The sequence below is a fragment of the Maniola hyperantus genome, chromosome 5, assembly GCF_902806685.2.
Source record: "Maniola hyperantus chromosome 5, iAphHyp1.2, whole genome shotgun sequence".
In the NCBI taxonomy this organism is placed as follows: Eukaryota; Metazoa; Arthropoda; class Insecta; order Lepidoptera; family Nymphalidae; genus Maniola; species Maniola hyperantus.
In genome coordinates, this window is record NC_048540.1 from 5,614,531 (window position 1) to 5,634,964 (window position 20,434).

The window sequence follows — 20,434 nt, forward strand, 5'->3', positions numbered from 1 at the left end:
AATAAATAAATAAAATGGCCATTAAGGTAAGCCATGATATAAATATAAATAATTAAGGACATTAAGTAGGTATAAGTCACGCAAATTGCTAATACGCGTGGCCACCATTTTACTATGACACAACATACCTGACTAATGACATACCTACCTAATAATTCATACTCTCCATACTTAATACTTATTATAAATACGAAACTGTGTCTGTCTAGCTACTAGCTTTTCACGGCCCGACAATATAACCGATTTACGACACACGCTACTTTTTATCCCGAAAAATCAGAGTTCTCACGGATTTTTTAAAAACACGGAATTTTTAAGCGGACGAAGTCATGGGCATTATCTAGTAGAAAATATTTTTATTCACATACACTTTTACAAGTGCTTTTAAATCGTCAAAATAATTTACAATATTAATTATTTATTTGTCATATAAAAAGATAACTTAGGTATTGAATATTGATCCTTTTGGGATATTAAAGTTCAACCTCACGTTTTACTTCATTCATATCCAATGCATTTATAAAGTCATCTATACCAGACCATAAACTCAGGGCAGATTTCACGAAATGAAAATGGAAAAAGGAAATCATCGCAAAAGATGTAGCTAAAAAATAACAGGATAATCTATAGCAATGAATAAGAGGCATTACTATTTTAAAATTATTGTTACAATTAATAAAATTCTGTTAATACTAACAGGCTAAAAACCTATGTCCTTCCCCAGGATGCAAAGCTATCTCTGTATCCAATTTTGTTAAAATCGGCTGAACAGATGGGCCGTGAAAGGTTAGCAGAAAGACAGACAGACATACACACTTTCGCATTTATAATATTAGTATGGAATCTATTCAAAAAGAGGAAAATGTCTTAGAGACAAGAGAAAACACTGAAAAAATTAATACGTAACCAGGTAATACGCGGGTTATTGAAAGTGTGTGGGAAATTGTTCAAAAAAGAGACAAAGTGCCTTTGTGTCTTCGAAAACCCATTAATACAACAGACTATTGTTAATCACATAATGGACGCGTTATCCCATAGTGCGAGCAATGACATAATAATATGGGGTTTGTTATGAACCAATTCTAAGTTGGCGCGTTTTCATCTCAAAGTTTACAGTTGCATACCTGTAAGTTAGTTTTCGTCATAGTTCATTCTCCTCGGGGTTCAGCATCATATCATAATCATGATCAATCCATCGTCGACTGAGCACGGGTCTCCTCTGCGAATGAGAATGGTTTGGCCATAGTCTACCATGCTCGCCAAGTGCGGATTGGCAGACTTCACATTGGTACCTTTGAGAAGGTTTCCTCACGATGTTTTTCCGTTCCGTTATCCGATAACCTTCCGTTATCTCACTTCAACTGCCTGATATGCTACTGATATACTGCATCATAATTTACTATGATGAATCGGAGTTATCTGAAATGTGCAACACTCATATTTATGCAAAGCTTGGATCTGCTGAGGATCTATTAGAAATTTTTTCGAAGCATAACGTAGCGATTACGCGGGAAGCTTAGAAGCTTACTAATAAGCTCATACCTACTTCCATCACCATTAAACGTCTCTTACAGGACGTAGATCTCTTGTAGGAACTTCCACATGCCACGGTCTTGTGCCTCCTACATCAAACAATTCTCTGCGAATGAGGATATCCATAGGAGAATCAGAGTAACTGATACAGTTCAACTGGTTGCGATGCTGAAGGGACAATGGGCACGGCATATTATAGTTCGAAAAACCGACAGAGTTACGGTCCCAAGGTGCTAAAAATATGGCGACCCTGCTTTGCTCAAAAAACGAAGGAATGGAAACGTGTATTCATCTTGTTTTCTTATACTATTTTCACTTGCACAGTCATTTCAAGTTTGTTCTTCTTTACTTTTCAGCACGTGCTCATATCATCAGCGTTAATAGTTTGCGTGTATGGAAGAGTGTTCACATACCTGCGACCGGTGGACCATCAGCCGTCAGCGACCTTCTTCCAGCCCAAGATTACCTACGACGTGCACCACCATATTCCTGAAGATGAGCACGTTGATTACTACGTGAGTACTTACTTATTCTTTTCATTCATCATCATGATCAACCCATCCCCAGCTAACTCAGAGCTCGGGTCTCCTCTCAGAATGAGAAGGGGTTTGGCTATAATCTACCACGCTGGCCAAGTGCCGATTGGCAGACTTCACACACCTTTAAGAACATTATGGAGAACTCTCAGGTATGCAGGTTTCCTCATGATGTTTTCCTTTACGGATAAAGCAAGTGATATTTAATTGCTTAAAACACACATAACCCCGAAAAGTTAGAAGTACATGCCCGAGATCGAACCTCGACCTCCCGAATAGGAGGCGGACGTCTTAACCACTAGGCTGTCACCACTAATTCCTCATTATAGGTACTTAATAATGCTCTACCTCAGTTTAACTTCTCGCCCCAATCGTCGTCTAGGTGGAATTTTTCAAAAATCTTGTCTTAGTGAGGGTCTGTTATAAAGAAAAGCTATATATACATTTGTAATTTCTTGGACCAGCGGGCGGTTCGAACTGTAGATGATAGTCAGTCGATTTTAGAAAAATAAAAAATAGTGTTTACGAGCTGGTAGTAATAATTTCATGATTCGGTCATGATTTGATCGTCGGGATCGTTAAGGACGTGCTTAGGGCGCCTTTTGTCAGGGAGGTCGTTTCGGTCGGGGGTGTAGATTACATTTTTTAACAAATATTCCGATAGAGCTGTGAGATTGTTAGCATAAAGATTGTGCAACTCAGTAGAAAATGTTTCAACTCAGTATTTTATGTATAAAAAAAGAAAGTGTCTATGGGACATAACGTGTAATTTTAATATTATGTGAACATAGTGTTGCGGAAAGGAGTATAACATTATTTAACTAATCAGTAGGTTATGACCAAGCAAAATCGTTGTGCGTCTAAGAACTCTAATACAGTTAGCATCAAACTCTGACCACCAATAAAAATCACAGTGGGTTGCACAAGTTAGAATTCATACCTCCATGATTAGGGTTAAAGGTAAAATTACCTATGGTCCAAAATTATCAAATCCTGACTTAGGTACCTATGCAATTTTTTTACAGACGGTCAATGTTTAACCGTAACCTTACTTCAATAATTACCTAGTCTGTCATGTAACTGGACCTAAGTTTAAATGTAGTAGTAATACGTACCTAACTACCTAGTTAGTTACTCGACTTTTCGGGACATTTGACTTCTATTTATCCGTAAACCTTTAACTCGACTTCTCGAATAACGACCCTGGATATGTCTGGATTTATAATTTAACATCTCCATGGATTTTACATTGAGCAGATTTATACAATAAGAACTTTAGCCTTAACTTATGAGTTCTAAGGTTACCGAACTATCTCTATGTTACCGAACTACCTGCTAAAAACATCAATGTCATTTCTTCGAATACTATTCCCATTGTTGACTCTGACTTAACAGTTGACAAACAATAGGCAATTGTCTCATTAAGGTTCTAGTATATGCCCATGTAGTTATAGGAAACATCATCCGAAGATAAATAGGAAGTTATGGAAAATATGATACTTCCTACGATCGGTTTCTTCCTTTGTGACGATACCAAGCTATACCTACTACTAGTAAAATTATTCTATTAGACTACTCTACCTTTGCTCCGCAATTTCATCAGCGTGAATTTAGGGTTTTCAAAGATTCCTTTGGAATTTCACCAAATTCTTTCAGTGGAGGTTTCCATTATAAAAAGAATTTACATCCAAAATTTCAAGTCTTTTTTTATCATCAATACTTATAATAAATAATTTAATAAAATTGATCGAATACTATTAATTTGCTAATTCAAATTATTGAAGAAGATAATATTATGACCAAAACTGATAGCTTATCAGAGATAAATAAATGAACCGTGGGAGAACCAAAGTAACAGACATAGCTCAACGAGTTGCAAAGCAAAGTAGCAATAGGCAAGGTACATAGTTGGAAAAACCAGCAGAAATAAATAGCACCGATATATGGATTACATCCATAAAATATCAGTTTCACTTTTTGTTTTAAGATCAACAATAATTTGTACACCGGTTTTATCATTATTTACTTACTTCAAGAGAAATTGTTTACGTAAGAGTTTCTAAACATAACCCATTTCTGAGGAATATACTTAGGTAGTTTCTATCTGCAAAATATTATAAATATGGACACATTTGATAAAGAACATTTTTATTAAAAAAAATATTAAAAGAAACGTATCAAAGCATGGAATTCATCTTTATGATACTCCAATTAGTACCTACTATACTAAATGCAACAGTATGTTTATTCATAGGTTTGTCCTTCAATCACATCGCAACGGAGAAACGGATCGACGTGATTTGTTGCATGAACATAGTTAAAGACCTGGAGAATGACATAAATGGTGTTTTATTCCGAAAAATTAAACAGTTTATACGATACTAAAACAAAATGATACATAATATTTTTTTACAGGCATACCCGAAATATGTGTTCAAATACGGAGTGAATGATTTCCACACTGGTGATATCAAGACGCATCACGAGAGTAGAGACGGGGACCTCGTCAAAGGTAGGCAATTTTTTTAACACCATCTTTTAGACCTTGATTATACTTTCCTTATTTTTATTATATATACTAGCTCACCCGCCCCGGCTTCGCTCGGGTGGAGTATTTCGGACTGGGAGTGTCATCGTGAAGCCGTTGCTTGATACCTAAAATATCAATTCACTATCAGAAATTCTAAAATCCCCACGATTTAGGACTTTAGTACTTTGCAGCATCAGGATTGAGGAGTTAGGATCCGAAGTTCAATGATGTAGCCTATGATTGGTACCTAAATTAATTTTGCATCATCCGCAGTTACTGAAACATTATAGTTTAGGAGTGCTGTACCCTACATCATCAGGGTTGAGGAGTTGGGACTTGAAGTCTGAGAATAAAGTCGTTGCTTGGTACCTACAATATGAATTCACTATGAACACTTCCTGAATCTTGATAACTCAGGCGGGCAGTAACCCTGCAGCATCAGGATTAAGGAGTTGAATACAGAATTTTTTATGTGATCACCACGAAAACTTTTTTTGTTGATTTAAAAAAAAAATTGCAAATCGGTCCGGAAACCTCGAAAAAATCGATGTAGAAGAAAGAACCACCTCCTTTTTGACAGTCGGTTAAAAACCGATGACCTTGAAATATTTACGGAACAATCTTTAAAATATCCCCTTTCTAACAAAAAAAAAAATGAATGAAATCGGACTACGCGTTAATGAATTACAACTCAGTATACATTTTAACTTTCATCCCCTCTCCTACGGGAACCATGCTGAATTTCGGGATAAAAAGTATCCTATATTATTCCTCATAGTATGACCTCAAATCGTACCAAGTTTCATTGGAATCCATTCAGTAGTTTCAGCGTGATGCGCGGCCGTGATACAGACAGACAGACAGACAGACAGACAGACAGACAGACAGACAGATAGACAGACAGACAGACAGACAGACAGACAAAAATGAAAAAAATTACAGTTTTGGGTTCAGTATCGATTATAGAGTGCCCTCGAAAAAAAATTTTCAAAATATCTTCAATGTACAGAATTTGACCTGTTACAGTTTTATTATAAGTATTGATTGATTGATTTGATTTAGCATATTTTCTTATGATTGCCATCTCAACCTGTCGGTGTCTATACCTAATTCTGATTAATATTTGAAATTTATCTTTTTACTCTAACGATAGGTACTTGAACGATTTTCTATTTATTTATTTTTTATTCTAAAAGGAAACGCTTTGTTATCGGGTCTGACGTAAATGTAATAATAGTTAATTAGGTCTTAATCAATCAACCAACTATAAAACAATTATATTAGTCCCGTTTTTGCACGCATATTATATCACAGCACATAACTGTTTATTTAACAGTGGCCTATTTTTATAATTATTGCGAAGGAATTTTTTATTTCATGTAACCGATAGAACTGGTTGTTTTATTCTGATCACTTGACAGACTAGCCAACGTTAAAGAAAAGAAAATTCGTTATTATTTATTTGTTCATATTATAATCACGTTTAATAGGTACATCATAGATACATACATACATTTTATTGTTATTGTAATGTAATTTTATGTAATTAAATCCAATCTACTGAATAATAATAATTAACTAGGTACCCTATAATAAAAAAAATCTTTTTATACCGTTGGCTTCCCATTTAAATATGTAATACATACATATTAGTAAATAGCATGGACATGGAAAATAGGTAGGTACATAGTAGATAATACAGAACTGATGACGAATAAAATATTATAATGTAAGTAAGTAAGTCCCTAAGTCAGTCCTTTCATCCCGTCTCGCGGAATCCACGGGGGACCGGAAGGCTGGCAGTTACCTCGGTCAGCATATTAGTCTGGCCATTCAACGAGGTAACGCTATCAGCGTTCTGGGCACCCTGCCTCGTTGCGGTGGTTTAGATGATATTTTCGATCTGTAATTTTTACGTTCAATTGTAATTTTTAACTTCTGAATAAATATTTATAGTAGGTACTCATCTATAATATAAAAATGAATCACTAAATGTGTTGCTAATCGCAAATCTCGAGAACAGCTGAACCGATTTCACTAATTCTTTTTTAATAATATTCCTTGAAGTACGAGGATGGTTCTAACGGAGAGAAAAATTTAAAAAATTTGAACCGACTGTTAGGCGGAACGAAGTTCGCCAGGGCAGCTAGTTAATAATAATTAATGTAGTTGATGATATTATGCTGATTTTTTGGTCTGTGACAATAACACAATATGTTTAAGTGCCAAGGTGCCTGCTGGTGCAAACATGGTAGTTTGTTTAAATGAAATCAAGAGAGAAAATAACTTATTATGTATTTAACTGCGAACTGTTTTGGAATTTTATTTAGTGCAATTACACCGTTTCGTTCGCCAGCTTCTTATTATTATGTATTTTATTTTTACAGGCCAATACACATTGGTGGAGCCTGACGGCTCAATCCGCACCGTGGACTACACCGCCGACAAGCACAGCGGGTTCAATGCGGTGGTGCACAAAACAGCACCCCTTTCATCCCACGACGGCCACCTTTAACATTTTACTAAGCTACCTGTCAACTTAGTGTAAAAATTGTTAGAGATCCAAACAAAACCTTCCAACGATCTCCATGAGTGCTCTTACAAACGAATTGCATGTTCCGGTACATATTCTGTCAAATGAAAAAGAACTCTGAATTTGAATAGGAGCAGTAGGCTATTTATCGATCTATTAAGCTGGTACGTAGTAAAGTGCATCGGCGCGGCGGGGATATCAGTATCACCGCACATTGATTCGTCAGGCAACCTTTCATAATATTATGCCTCTGCGGAAACATAATATCTTTGCCACTGCTGAGGCGTCGTCCAGACTTCAGTACCCGTAGTACAAGATTTTACGTCTTACCAAACCAAACCAAATTCGAGAGTCGAAATACTTCCGCGTTACAGTAAACTGGATCTTAAACGCCTTGTTTTAAAGCTCAAGTTTGTCTACACTTCTACAGCCAGCGCTCCAAGCGGAAACATTGCGAAATTAAAATCAGTGGCATTGAATATTTGACTTCAATTCAAGGCAGTTTAGGTCCATTTTACTGTAACGCGGAAGTATTTCGACTCTCGAATTTGGTTTGGTTTGGTGAGACGTAAAATCTTGTACTACGGGTACAGAGTTCTCTTTATGTGACGCCAAAAGTAGCTGCAGCAGTTTTCCTTGCTTGTCGAAGGCAGTCGATCAATGGCACGCTCACTTTTGTAGTGTGTCATGAGTGAACAAAAGCTAAGAGATAAAACCCACGACGATAGGGAGACAACGGTAATACATATTATTATGTCCAAGTAGGCTTTTATGTATACATAATATTATGTTAAATATATTATAGGAACTATTTACTGTATGAAAGCCTATAACACTGGCAGCACGCTTAGGAAATTATTTTCTGGCGTGGAATTTTGCGTTCTTCAGTGTACAGAGTCCTTCCTTACCTATCGACAACCTGTCGTTCGTCTGTAAGTGCTCTTATTTAGGCCGCGGATACACTGGTAAGTTTTACTCACCTGAAGCATTCATGATTAACTATTACGACAAAAAATTGAAATGTAAAAACTCTTATAACATTTACATTAGTAGATTTTTTATGACTTCTTACGAGAGTAAAACTTACATGTGTAGTGGCGACCTTACTGTCAAAATTTTGTTATTTATTTACGTCATCTTATTAGGTAATTACGAAATGTACCTGATGTTGTAAATGTTATATTTAGATTAGGAATAAGCGTGTTTAATTGTTTTTTTTTACTAAATTAATGTAATTAATAGAAAATATATAGTAAAGTTGTTTTTATTTAATTTTTATTTAGCAAAATCAACTCAGCTTCCATCTGCCCCCGCATATCTGCCGCCTAACCTTTGCTTTGCCCCGTGACATTCTATAACTTTATCAGAGTGAACCTTAGGAGTGAATTAACTTTTTTCCTAACTGCTCATAAAGTGAATTTTTTGCCAATGGGAAAAAAATTATATTTAAGTGTTCATATATAAATACCTAATGCGGTGGCCTGGTGCAATTACTTCTATCTTCTTCTCATTTACTGCTTCTCATAATCTTCAATGATTTTTTTTACAAATTTAAGAAAAACATTAAATAGTTTTAGTTAGTTACTTAATAATAATAACTTTTTACTGGGTGTAATACCTATACTAGTAGAATGATCGCGTCAGTCTACGGCATCCGTCTATCTGTCCACTTTTATTTTCTCTCTAAATTATTATTATACACGAAGACGAAAAACCTAAAAATGAAATCTCGTAAGTATCACGTAACGATAAAAGTTCTTCCGGTAAGCACGTACGGTGTATTACGGACATTAACATACAAAGTGCGTATTGTAGCTCGAGGCAACTTTTTTCACACGATACACAATAATATTTATATCACTAGACTAGATGAGTAGGTACGTAAAAATATATGATAGTGAAATATAGCGTACGAATTACGCTATCATAGAAAGGAAAAAATTGAACTGACTTAAAAAATTAGATGGAACCTAAGCTGCAGATATACAGGGTGTTACCAGAACACTGGCAAAAACGAAGCTAGGTGATAGTACTGATGATTACTGCTATGATACCACAAAAAACCCGTAAAATATAAAAAAATCCTATAATTTTACAAATAAAACATCTGACTGACGCTAGAGGTCAACGAACGTTGCGTAAGTAGGCCACTCAGAGTCAATGCCGTGTCGTAAGCGGGGCATTGACCCGAGTTTTACACGCTATACATTGCGGGTTTGAAAAATACTAAATCACTAAAACTACGAAATGAGGCAAATGGTTATTGGTTTTGGATTGTGTTTAGGTAGTATAACAATAACGCTAAAAGTTTTTGCTAGCGTTCTGGTTACACCCTTTATTATTATCATTGGTAAGTAAAGATTACTTACAGAGTAATCACGGGATAGGTACTTTCAGTTCGCACGTAAATTAGATCATTTACTCCACATTAACTGTGATGAAACTCAGTTCCAATTACCACAGTGGAAATGTAATTGCCTACTGTGTTCTTCCAGTGCTGTGATAGCCTAGTGATTAGGACGTCCGCCTCCTAATCGGAGGTCAGGGGTTCGGTCCCGTACACGCACACGCACCTCTATCTTTTCGGAGGTAGGTACGTGCGTTATATGTAGTCGTATTTTTTCGACATTTTGCACGATAAATCAAAAACTATGATGCATAAAAATAAACAAAAATTTGTTTTAGAATGCACAAGCGAAGCTCTTTCATACCTCATTTGATATAGTTATCTTACTTTGAATATTGAAAAAACTAATTATTAGTTCCTGACCACAATTTTTTTTGTGTGATGTAACCACAAATTCACGGATTTCAGATTTTCCCCCTAATGTCTGCTATAAGACCTACCTACATGTCAAATTTCATGATTCTAGGTCAACGGAAGTATCCTGTAGGTTTCATGACAGACCGACAGACAGACAACAAAGTGATCCTATAAGGGTTCAGGGTTCCGTTTTTCCTTTTGAGGTACGGAACCCTACAAAGTTATCTGCATTGTAAAAATCCGCAGAACACCTGTAGGACTACCATAAAACTAATGTGGTGTTGCAATCTAATTTGCATGCGACGTCATTGTACCGTGCGAAACTTTTCTCAATTGTTAGGTATTTACATCTACCGGCGCAGGCGCACCGTGTCCTAGGAAACATCTCTTTGGACTCGGCCCCGTACCAAGGCTGGCTCACACAGGCTGTTTATAAAGGCATGTGAACCCTCTATTGTACTATTCAGGGATTTAACTTAGAACGCTGCAGTTGTATATTTTATCCCATTTATTTCCTAGTCTTTTTCCATAATGTCTCAATATTATTGTGTGTTTTTTGCAATAGTGTGTGGATGTGTTCAGGCCAGACCTAAGATCAGCCCTGTGTTTAACCAAGTGTTTGAACCTGGACTAGAATATTATGATGTGAGGGAAAATGCTTTTCAGTGTTCAATAACATAACACACATATTACATTTTAATTAATATTTATTTTCATGCTCTGTTAAACGTTTGATTTGGGCCGAAATGTATGTTCAATCGAAATTAAGCTCAGTTGCTTGTTATTGATATTATTTATAATTCAGTGGCCGATAATTAACAAGAATAAATAAATACTTAAAGTAAATAATAATTCCCTTGCGATTACCTGTCAAAGCTTGATTATAATTATAGAACTATCTTTCTTACTATCAAGTAAGGCTGTCCCAATATTTGTAGCGAATGAGGTATGGGATTATTCCGTTTATCCGCCCTAAAACAGCATCCTAGAGAACGTGTATACTCCGAAACGTGTGTCCATCTTTGCCCTGCCAAAAAACGAAGTACTTAAAAAGTACATTTTTTCACATTTGAAAATAGTGCTATACCATTGATGTTGGAATCCCCCTCTACTTATTATTCTAGGTGCTATACAGCCGCCATAGTCAGTAAAATGTGTGATGACGTAAGCATTCTTAACGATACCCCATACATCAAAATGTGGTATTTAAAAGTTATAGTTCCGTTGACCTAGGTGGATGATGGAAACAATAAGCTAAGCTGATTCCTATTTTTATGGATGGATACGCGTTTCTGAGTGTACATCGTACACAGGCAGCTGTTTTATGGTGGATAAATGTAATAAGCCGGATGTATGTCACCCCCATGAAGCAAATAATTGTCACCTATGTGCACACGGGGATATCTACTTGGATACCTTCTCTAAGGGGATACCTTTCTTGGCGAGAGATGTGTACTTTCACACCGTGAAAAGGATCACTTTATTTCATAGATTTGCTAAAATATTATCACTTATCGGCAGCCTTTGTCATCACCATGGATTAACAAGTTTTCACGAAAGTACGTGATTACAAAATTGAATCAAAATTTTTGCAATAATCATTTTTTTACTGCAATCATCTATCTATTAGGTAGTTATCTAATTATAAGTGGCATATTATCGAAATTAGGTCACCCTGTTAATACGTGTTCATTCATAGAAAAATAAGTAATGACTATGATTGTTACTAGGACCGTCCCCGATATGCATTCAACTACGGCGTGGCGGATCATTCAACTGGTGACATCAAATCGCAGCACGAAACCAGAGATGGTGACGTTGTCAAAGGTAAAAAACAGTTAAATATCCAGCGTGCATATTATATAGTCCAGTGCATGCACCCACGGCTGAACTGACCTTTTTGGTAGCGCCTTTCTCATCCGACCGCTTCCCAACATAAATTATTGAGGTCTTTAGCGTATTTCTGGAGATGTTCCCACACTGCGCTTACAAGTACGAGGACTGCTTTTTAGAATGTGTTTGCCCTAGCAGCCGTTGATTAAAATATAAGCTGCTCACTGCCACTTCAAACTTCTCATCCTATGCTACGTCGCTTATTTGGTTCTCTTACGGATATCCCAGTTGTGGAGTTTATCCCTCGGAAGGAGTTTGCGGGCTAACATTTGCGCGCTCTATTACACAACACACACACTAGGTAATTAAAGAATGTGTGTTTGTTGTATATTAATTGATAGAATAGTATTTTCAAATTGAGAGAGCAGGCGGTGTAATCTACTATTGAGTATGTAATCGTACTAGAGTGTATAACAGCTATCATAAACAGTGTTTTTAGGGTTCCGTACCTCAAAAGGAAAAACGGAACCCTTATAGGATCACTTTGTTGTCTGTCTGTCTGTCTGTCTGTCAAGAAACCTACAGGGTACTTCCTGTTGACCTAGAATCGTGAAATTTGGCAGGTAGGTAGATCTTATAGCTGACATTTGGGGAAAAATCTGAAAACCGTGAATTTAGGGTTAGATCACACAAAAAAAATTAAATTGTGGTCATGAACTAATAATTAGTATTTTCAACTTTCGAAGTGAGTGACTATATCAAGTGGGGTAAGTCATATGAAAGGTCTTCACCTGAGAATTCTAAAACAGATTTTTATTTATTTTTATGCATCATAGTTTTTAAATTATCGTGCAAAATGTCGAAAAAATACGACTGTAGTACGGAACCCTCATTGCGCGAGCCTGACTCGCACTTGACCGGTTTTTTTAAATTAATTAGTAAACAGTACAGTTGTTTACTATTACTGACATAGTAGTGCAATATTGAGATCCACTTAGTTTTTGTGAAGTGCCGCTAAGCTAGATAAGGTTTTTAAGTTTTCCTACTCAAAATAGTAGATATTATAGCAAGTTGGGCATGATGTCGAAATTTTTTCTCTTGCCTACTATTAACTACATAAGGCTCATAATAATTTGATTATTTCTAAACAACGCGTATTGTTTGGAAAACTACGCCATCATTAGCGCTTTGTTAGCAACAAAAATAACCAACTAATGACTGGGAACATGGTATTGAGAAAATATTTGTATTGCAGCACCACCTTATTTTTCTACTTATATTTAATCAAACAATAAGTGGCTTGTTGTTGTATACTTTTGTTATACGTAGATAAGATTTAAGTTTTAATATAGGTGCACTACCGATATTATTATTAATGCGAAAGTGTTTTTGTTTGTTCGTTTGTTCTTCAATCATACCCCAACGAAGCAACGGATCAGCGTGATTTTATTGCATAAGTAGACATGGTAACATAGGCTACTTCGTATTCCGGAAGATCAAAGAGGTAACGGGCTAGGGCCTAGATTTTCTACAATTTTAAACTAAAGTATCAAAAATAGTAGGAAAATAAAAAACAACTTTTACAACACTTGAATAGAATGTATCCAAATAGTAGTTGCAAAAATCGTAGTCGTAAAGCCGGAGTTTACTTACTTCATTTGGGTGTAAGTAACAGTTGTCCTATCCAATTTTTTTTAAATTTCAGGACAATACTCTCTGGTAGAACCAGACGGTTCAATCCGTACAGTGGACTACACAGCCGATCCAGTTCACGGTTTCAACGCGGTAGTCTCTAAAGTTGAGCCCAGTGTACACCCGGCGCCTAAGCCCCTGCCGCCAGTACAACCTGCGGTCATACAATACGTGCCGCACCGTGTGCCCGTACCTGTTCAGATCCCTAAACGAGTGTTTAGGGCAGAAGTTCTGCCACAGCAAATCTATGCATCACCGTCACCATTCCGTAAGTTCTTCAATCTTTCATGATAGATTTTAGATGGCAATCGGGGTATAAGGCGGGGGGGGGGGGGTTCTATGTGTGGAAAACTCACATGCAAAATCTCAAGTTTCTAGACACTATAATTTTACATAATATAATATACCTAACAGAACATATTTGATCAAGCTAACAATTGCTAATGTCATCATGATCAACCTGACAATGCTTCAAGTAGCAAAACGCACTTATAACTTAGTATGTTTAACTGTTGACTTTATAATAATTATTATTAGGTATGTAAGTACATTTTTAACATAAAGTTTGTAAAAATTTAGTCACAGAGAAACACAATAATAATAATTTAATGTCCAATTAGCGTCTGATAACATACCGTAACCCCATTGTTGACGATTCTTAGAGCCATTGTCTGTTATATTGTATTCTGTTTTCCAGTGTACCCCAAGGTCGCTGTGCAGTTTCCCGAGTATGACTTCGAGTTCGACGGACCTTCAGATAATTTCTACTAGCGTATGAGCTAAGTCTGTACATTTATTCACTGCCCTGGCCTATTAGGAAGTTTAGTAGATCATAGAAATATTATAGTAAGTAAAATGTTTAAAATATGTCCTCTATTTGCTGAAGTTATTTTTGTAAATATGGCTGAGTTAGCTAAATTTTTGAATGCGATATCAAGTATTATATTGTTTTTAACTTAATTATATTGATTTTAATTTAGTTTGTAACGATGGGGCTGGCATATAGATCATCTGTAAAAGCCCCTTACAAAATGTCAGATTAAAAAAAATGTTGTTTGGCGTAGGTAGGTACCTAGTTTGAAAAAAATAAATGTATTTTAATGTAGATAACGGGTACGAAGTTTTTTATTTGTTGATATTTCAACCGAATTGCACGGTTGACTGCGGTGCTGCGAGAGATGAAGTTTGAGTTATAATCATAAGATATGTATTAAGAACCTACACAGTGTGGTTAGATGACGATACCCCAGGTATTTGAGCTACAAAAAACTCAAACAGATATGTATTTTGAAAGAAGCTGGTACTATAGATATAGATATATAGATGATCTTATAGATTTGTAATACATAATCCTATTCGGCTAATTTAACTAATGTTGGTTTTAAAACTCGTTTTGACCATGTTTCCCAAAAAATTAATATTATGCAGTACCTAGTCGCTTTTCTCGTGAGATATGAAAATATAAATTATATTATTAATTATAGGAGTACAAATTGCAAAGGCTACTTAAACGTGCTATTTATTTTATAATATAAATTAATATATAAGTAAGTTCTGTAAAATTACCTGGAAAAATCTCAGAGCAATCGTACATAACTATTTCTTTGCATTGAAATTTTTCTTTCCAATGAAAAAAAATCGTAACGAATTATTATTATTTATTATTATTGATGTAGTTCAGTATGGAACCTTAATATACTAAAAAATAGTGTCAAAGTGCCAGTATTAATAAATGTATGAAATACCTGCTAAATGCCAGTTTTCTTATTGAATTAATTATACTTTAAAAATCAAATATATTATAACGCCTGACGTATAAAATATTAGATTATGCTATTCATAAACTTCAGGCGTGTGACAAATCTTTAAATTACGATTATCGGAGCTTTTCCATCCACAAAGCGTTGCAAACCCACTACAGAGATGGGTCACACTGATTGTACTTGGGCGGATGTGGTTTCTACTTTCATAACCATACAATTTCTGTTATTTGAATAGTCATGTAACATGCCTAGTAATTCGTCCGCGTGGATTTAGATTAGTTTTATTAAAACCCCGTGGAAACTCTTTTTATCCGGGATAAAAGTAGGTTATCAAACCCAGGTTGTACGTATGACTTGCACTGGTTCAGTGTGGCCTATGTACCTACGTCAGTAGGACGGATTCTTCTATCTATGGGGAGGTACTTATGTGCCGTATGGCCTATGTAAGTTGACACTAAGTCACATATAAAGGAAACAAACACTAAGACAGTTAGCCAGACTGACACAAATAGACACACCTCCGCATTACATTTATAGTACCTATTAGTCATTTACAGGATGTGTATGACGTACCTAGTCGTTAGTCATTGTTTTACTCATTGAAAGTGCATAGAGGTCATTGATTTTACTCAAACGAATTCGCTAAAAACTTCCACTTCTTTAAGTTCATCCGTAATGATGCTCACTGATTCGTATTCTTTGGAATCTGACATTTAGCTTCAGTCGGATCAATCTGAACCGGAACGAATTCGAAACGCATCTTAAATTTTTAATGTTAGTTCTTCACACCCAGTCCTACGTTCAGCTTGCCTTTGTTTATCATACAAATTATGTTGTAGGATATGTTTGTAACTAAGGTAGGTTTAAAAACAAAAATATAACCCACAACTGCAGTGTTCCCTCACAGCCCTTGACTTTATAGAGAGAGAGCCAGCACGTGCCTGTGGACTATCTCCCAAAGCCACAGTGATCCAAACAAACATCAAAAGAAACGTTCCTCCCAGTGTTGGGGAAAGTGGGGAAAATGCGTAGAAACTTTCAGCTTTTATAAAATTACGGAGGCCTGGCATGCGCTGGCTTTTAGTCCATTAAAATAATATAATGTCTAAGAATCTGCTCTGAGGTAGGTAGGTACGTAATGCAAGCATCTGCATCAAAATTGGTTCTGTTTCAATTTCGGGAATAATACAGTTACAGATCCTACACTCAAGGAACAACCACTTCCACATCACTGGGACTTTGCGTCATCATTCCTTATACGCATGGCTAGGGTCTGGAATACTCTTCCTAGATCAGTGTTTCCTGCCAATTATAATCCGGGTATCTTTAAAACAAGAGTGAATAGGCACCTTCTAGGCAAACGCGTCCCATCTTAGGCCACAATCACTTCCCATCAGGTGTGATCGTGGTCAAGCGTGCGCCTATAATGAAAAAAAAAGAATAGAAATTTTTCAGAAAAAATAAGTTATCTCTTGTAACGTAAGAATGCGTGCGGCTAGATAAGTATAGGGTAATCGCACTTGTTCATCACCATGTGCTGGGCTAGAGCCCCAGGTTAGCACCCTCTATCAGAAAATTTATTTTGTATTAGAACTTTATATGAGACAAATTTCACGGTAGACATTTTAATTTGGATTATCCTTATTAAAATACCTACCTACTTCATGTTATACATGATGAATGATGTCAGCACGTCACGTCATTTTCTTCCAGGAAATACCAAAGTAAGTACTTACTTAGATATAATCCTCAGAAAAAACCTCTTTCCTTCCAAAATTGGAAAATGGAAAAACCAATGTCTAATAACTGCAGCTGCGTAACAGACACGAAAAAAATTAACCTCAATAAATACGCGCGTATGAGGGTACAATTTGTCAAAATGTGTTGTAGTGGCTACCCGTCTGTCTCTCTGTTAGCTTTTTAAGCCCATATTATTATTATGTTTAACTGATTTTAACGAAATTTTGTACAGAGATAGGTTGCATCCCGGGAAAGGACATAAGCTATTTTTTGTCCCGGAAAATCAAAATGTTCTTAGTAAGTATTAGGTACGTCCTTACATCCATGATCTATTATAAATAAAGAGGTAGATAAAAATTGATTTCAATGGTTTACTGTCAAAATCTCCACTTCTAAATCGCACTTTAAGGTGACGCTGGATGCACGTCCGAACTGCTCGGCCCACGTGGGTAACCTGTATGCTATTTCACCTAACATTGTGATAGAAAGAAATAGACTCAGTGATGAGCAGTGTAGCGAGTGCATGCGCTCACACTAGCGTCCGGATATATTGATGATGGCACACAGATAGTTGGACAGATGTCACCGATGAATTTTTGTAAATATATGATTTATGAAGGAACTACTTATTTCAATTATTATTGTATAAGATTTTATGGAAGAGCGGGGTCGCCTGCCACGAGTACTCGTAGCAATACTAAAACAGTTACTGGGATGGTCCCAATTACTACGCACTATGTGAAATTGTTTTACCTACTGAAACAAATATTTTTTAAATTTTTTTTGAATGATAATGATTACCTACTTATCTTTTGATGAATACTATAAAATCTCACTTACATACATACCTATTAGGTAACTACTGCCTCAGCGTGTATAAACAACTCGTATATATTATAGAAATCCATACTTCTATGAAGTGTCTGTCTGTAATTTCGAAATAACTACCGCAAGCTCATAATATTGTTATTTGAACTGTACCATAACAGCTGAATCAAACGTTTTTAAAAACTGTCTGTCTGTCTGTCTGTTTGAACGGGCTAATCTTCGGAACGGCAGAACCTATTTTGACGGGACTTTTACAGACAAGTAGAGGATTAACAAAGGATACTTTTTTAACCGACTTTTAAAAAAGGAGTTGTGTTTTTCTACCTATGTACACAGAAATCTCCGAGATTTCTGAACCGATTTGCGTATTTTTTTTAATTGATAAAGAAACATTGCAACATTGTCCTATATAAAATGTCATTTTATATAGGACACACAGGATTTCAACTCCTCAATCCTGATGCTGCAGGGGACATGACCACCAAAACTTATGGGATTTTGAAACTGTCGGTTATAAATTGATATTGGAGGTAGGTACCTATATCTACCAAGTAAAGACTTTATCATTGAACTCGAAGACCCACTTCTCGACCCTGATGCTGTACCTAAGGAATTGCATTGCTAAATCGTGGTGATCCCACGGAATTTTAAATGAATCATCGCCCACGCCCGTTCGGTACCCTCATTCCGCACATTGTTTTGATTAGTCAGTCCACCAATCACAACAAAGCATTCTCCCCTGTCCCCCGCCAACATTTTACGATTTTCATGTAAAACCTTGTATATGCGTACTCTAGGAGTTGAATTCTCTGTGCTGGCGGATTACCTATTAGGAACACATGATTACACATTCGTTTGTCTGTGAAAATAACTTTTGTTGCCTACACTTATCTATTAGTAGCGACTAAAAACTATATATACTATCTACTTGTGTATACAAAAGTCAAAATAAATTCCACTTTGATCTCAAAAATGAAAATTTTATTTTTATAAGTAGGAAGTAGGTACAATTCAATTTCCCTCTAAAAGCCCACTACACACATAAACACAATATGTATCATTTTCTGTTTCAACAGTCACATTAGATGTATCATTCGACGCAGAACTATTGAAGCTCTCCATTTCATTTCTGGAATTAATAAACATACAATCAACATAATTATATTGTGAGTATTATCTATATAGAATGTATGCAAAAAACATAGCATAACAACTTACAAGTATGGTATGGTAGACCTTTCAATATTTAGTACAGAATTGAATGTTGCAGCATCATGTTGGATTTCAGTGGTACGTATATTGGGCATATTCATTTTATTTTCCTTGTTTTCTTCTAAAAGGAATGTCTTGAGTCACTAAAATACAACATAATTCAGCATTGACAAATCTGACAACAAATAGTAAATCTCTATATCATATAAAAATTAATCGCTGAATGTGTTGCTGATCGCAAATCTCGAGAACAGCTGCACCGATTTCGCTAATTCTTTTTGATAATATTCCTTGAAGTACGGGGATGGTTCTTATGGAGAGAATTTTTTTAAAAAAGTCCTGAAAAAGAATCGACTGTAGGCGGTGCGAAGTTCGTCGGGGCAGCTAGTAACATAATAATTATATTATCCTAATCCTAATCTAAATATTTAAAAGAAAAAGGTGACTGACTGACTGACTGACTGATCTATCAACGCACAGCTCAAAATACTGGACGGATCGTGCTGAAATTTGGCATGCAGATAGCTATTATGACGCAGGCATCCACTAAGAAGGGATTTTTGAAAATTCAACTCTGGAGGGGGTGAAATAGGGGTTCGAAATTTTGTGTAGCCCACGCGGACGAAGTCGCGAGCATAAGCTAGTCTATAATATAAAAATGAATCACTAAATTTCATCGCAAATCTCGAGAACAGCTGAACCGATTTCGCTAATTCTTTTTTTAAATTAGGTATTCCTTGAAGTACGAGGATGGTTCTTACCGAGAGAAAAATTTAAAAAATTTGAATCGACTGTTAGGCCGTAGGCGGAACGAAGTTCGCCAGGGCAGCTAGTGGAATTATAAATGTGAAAGTGTAGATGTTTGGATGTTTGTTACTCAATCACGCAAAAAAGGCTGAACGGATTTGAGTGAAATTTAGAATTCTTAACTGGATTAACACATAGGCTACTTTTTATCCCGGAAAATCAAAGAGTTCCCGCGGGATTTTGAAAAATGTGAAATCCACGCGGACGAAGTCGCGGGCATTAGCTAGTATCTAAATAATATCAACTTACAAACACAGTGTCAAATTTTCAGAAGCTGGCTCTAAATGGTACGGTGTGATAGCATCATAATCTAATTCAATTCGATTTTTTGCTTTGTCGTTTCCTTGTCAAAGAAATCCTGTGATCCACTAAAATAGAAGTATAATATATAAGTATTTATTAAAAATAAATAAATGTCATCATCAAATTCACCATCCTGGAGAACCTTGAAAACGACACTCGCGTCTATTTTTTATAAAAAGTGCTGGCCCGCCATCTTAGATTAAAAAATTAATGTCATTATCAAAACCAGCATCCTGGAAACCCTGAAAACGACACCCATTTCTATTTTTTGTGAAAAGTGCATGTCTGCTATTTGGATTTGAAAATAAATGTCATTATCAAATTCAGCATCCCGGAAAAGTACATATTCAGTCAAATAAA

The 20,434-nt window shown here is 36.0% G+C and overlaps 3 protein-coding genes and 1 long non-coding RNA gene across 4 annotated transcripts in view; 2 read left to right on the forward strand and 2 right to left on the reverse strand.

Moving 5' to 3' along the window:
- LOC117982304 (band 7 protein AGAP004871-like) overlaps positions 1 to 12,095 on the reverse strand; it is a 42,018-nt gene extending 29,923 nt beyond the window's left edge. Inside the window, exon 1 of the mRNA XM_069498465.1 lies at positions 12,007 to 12,095. Coding sequence (XP_069354566.1) covers positions 12,007 to 12,058 — 52 coding nt within the window. The 5' untranslated portion in view covers positions 12,059 to 12,095. The remainder of the gene's footprint in view (positions 1 to 12,006) is intronic.
- On the forward strand, positions 15 to 7,402 carry LOC117982504 (cuticle protein 19-like). Its single transcript, XM_034968859.2, has 4 exons — positions 15 to 26; positions 1,890 to 2,048; positions 4,485 to 4,581; positions 6,987 to 7,402. The coding sequence occupies exons 1-4, from the start codon at positions 15 to 17 to the stop codon at positions 7,112 to 7,114; spliced, it is 396 nt and encodes a 131-aa protein (XP_034824750.1). The 3' UTR covers positions 7,115 to 7,402.
- LOC117982319 (cuticle protein 19-like) lies at positions 10,374 to 15,257 on the forward strand. The gene is made up of 4 exons (XM_034968675.2): positions 10,374 to 10,541; positions 11,627 to 11,723; positions 13,435 to 13,689; positions 14,119 to 15,257. Exons 1-4 carry the CDS (start codon positions 10,428 to 10,430, stop codon positions 14,190 to 14,192), a joined length of 540 nt encoding a protein of 179 aa, XP_034824566.1. The 5' UTR covers positions 10,374 to 10,427; the 3' UTR covers positions 14,193 to 15,257.
- A 2,950-nt stretch (positions 15,258 to 18,207) lies between these two features.
- LOC138402313 (uncharacterized) lies at positions 18,208 to 20,118 on the reverse strand. The gene is made up of 3 exons (XR_011236722.1): positions 20,021 to 20,118; positions 18,971 to 19,107; positions 18,208 to 18,881 (listed from the first exon to the last, which is right to left on the reverse strand). It is a non-coding gene; the product is annotated as an uncharacterized lncRNA (long non-coding RNA).
- Positions 20,119 to 20,434: the final 316 nt, after the last annotated feature.

Excerpts from the sequence above, each read along its gene's own strand:
- LOC117982504 (XM_034968859.2), top strand. Across the intron at positions 2,049-4,484 it reads ATGAGCACGTTGATTACTAC|GCATACCCGAAATATGTGTT; the intron begins GTGAGTACTTAC and ends ATTTTTTTACAG. Across the intron at positions 4,582-6,986 it reads AGACGGGGACCTCGTCAAAG|GCCAATACACATTGGTGGAG; the intron begins GTAGGCAATTTT and ends TTATTTTTACAG.
- LOC117982319 (XM_034968675.2), top strand. The coding sequence starts at position 10,428 with ATGTCTCAATATTATTGTGTGTTTTTTGCAATAGTGTGTGGATGTGTT. Across the intron at positions 10,542-11,626 it reads CTGGACTAGAATATTATGAT|GACCGTCCCCGATATGCATT; the intron begins GTGAGGGAAAAT and ends GATTGTTACTAG. Across the intron at positions 13,690-14,118 it reads TGCATCACCGTCACCATTCC|TGTACCCCAAGGTCGCTGTG; the intron begins GTAAGTTCTTCA and ends TCTGTTTTCCAG.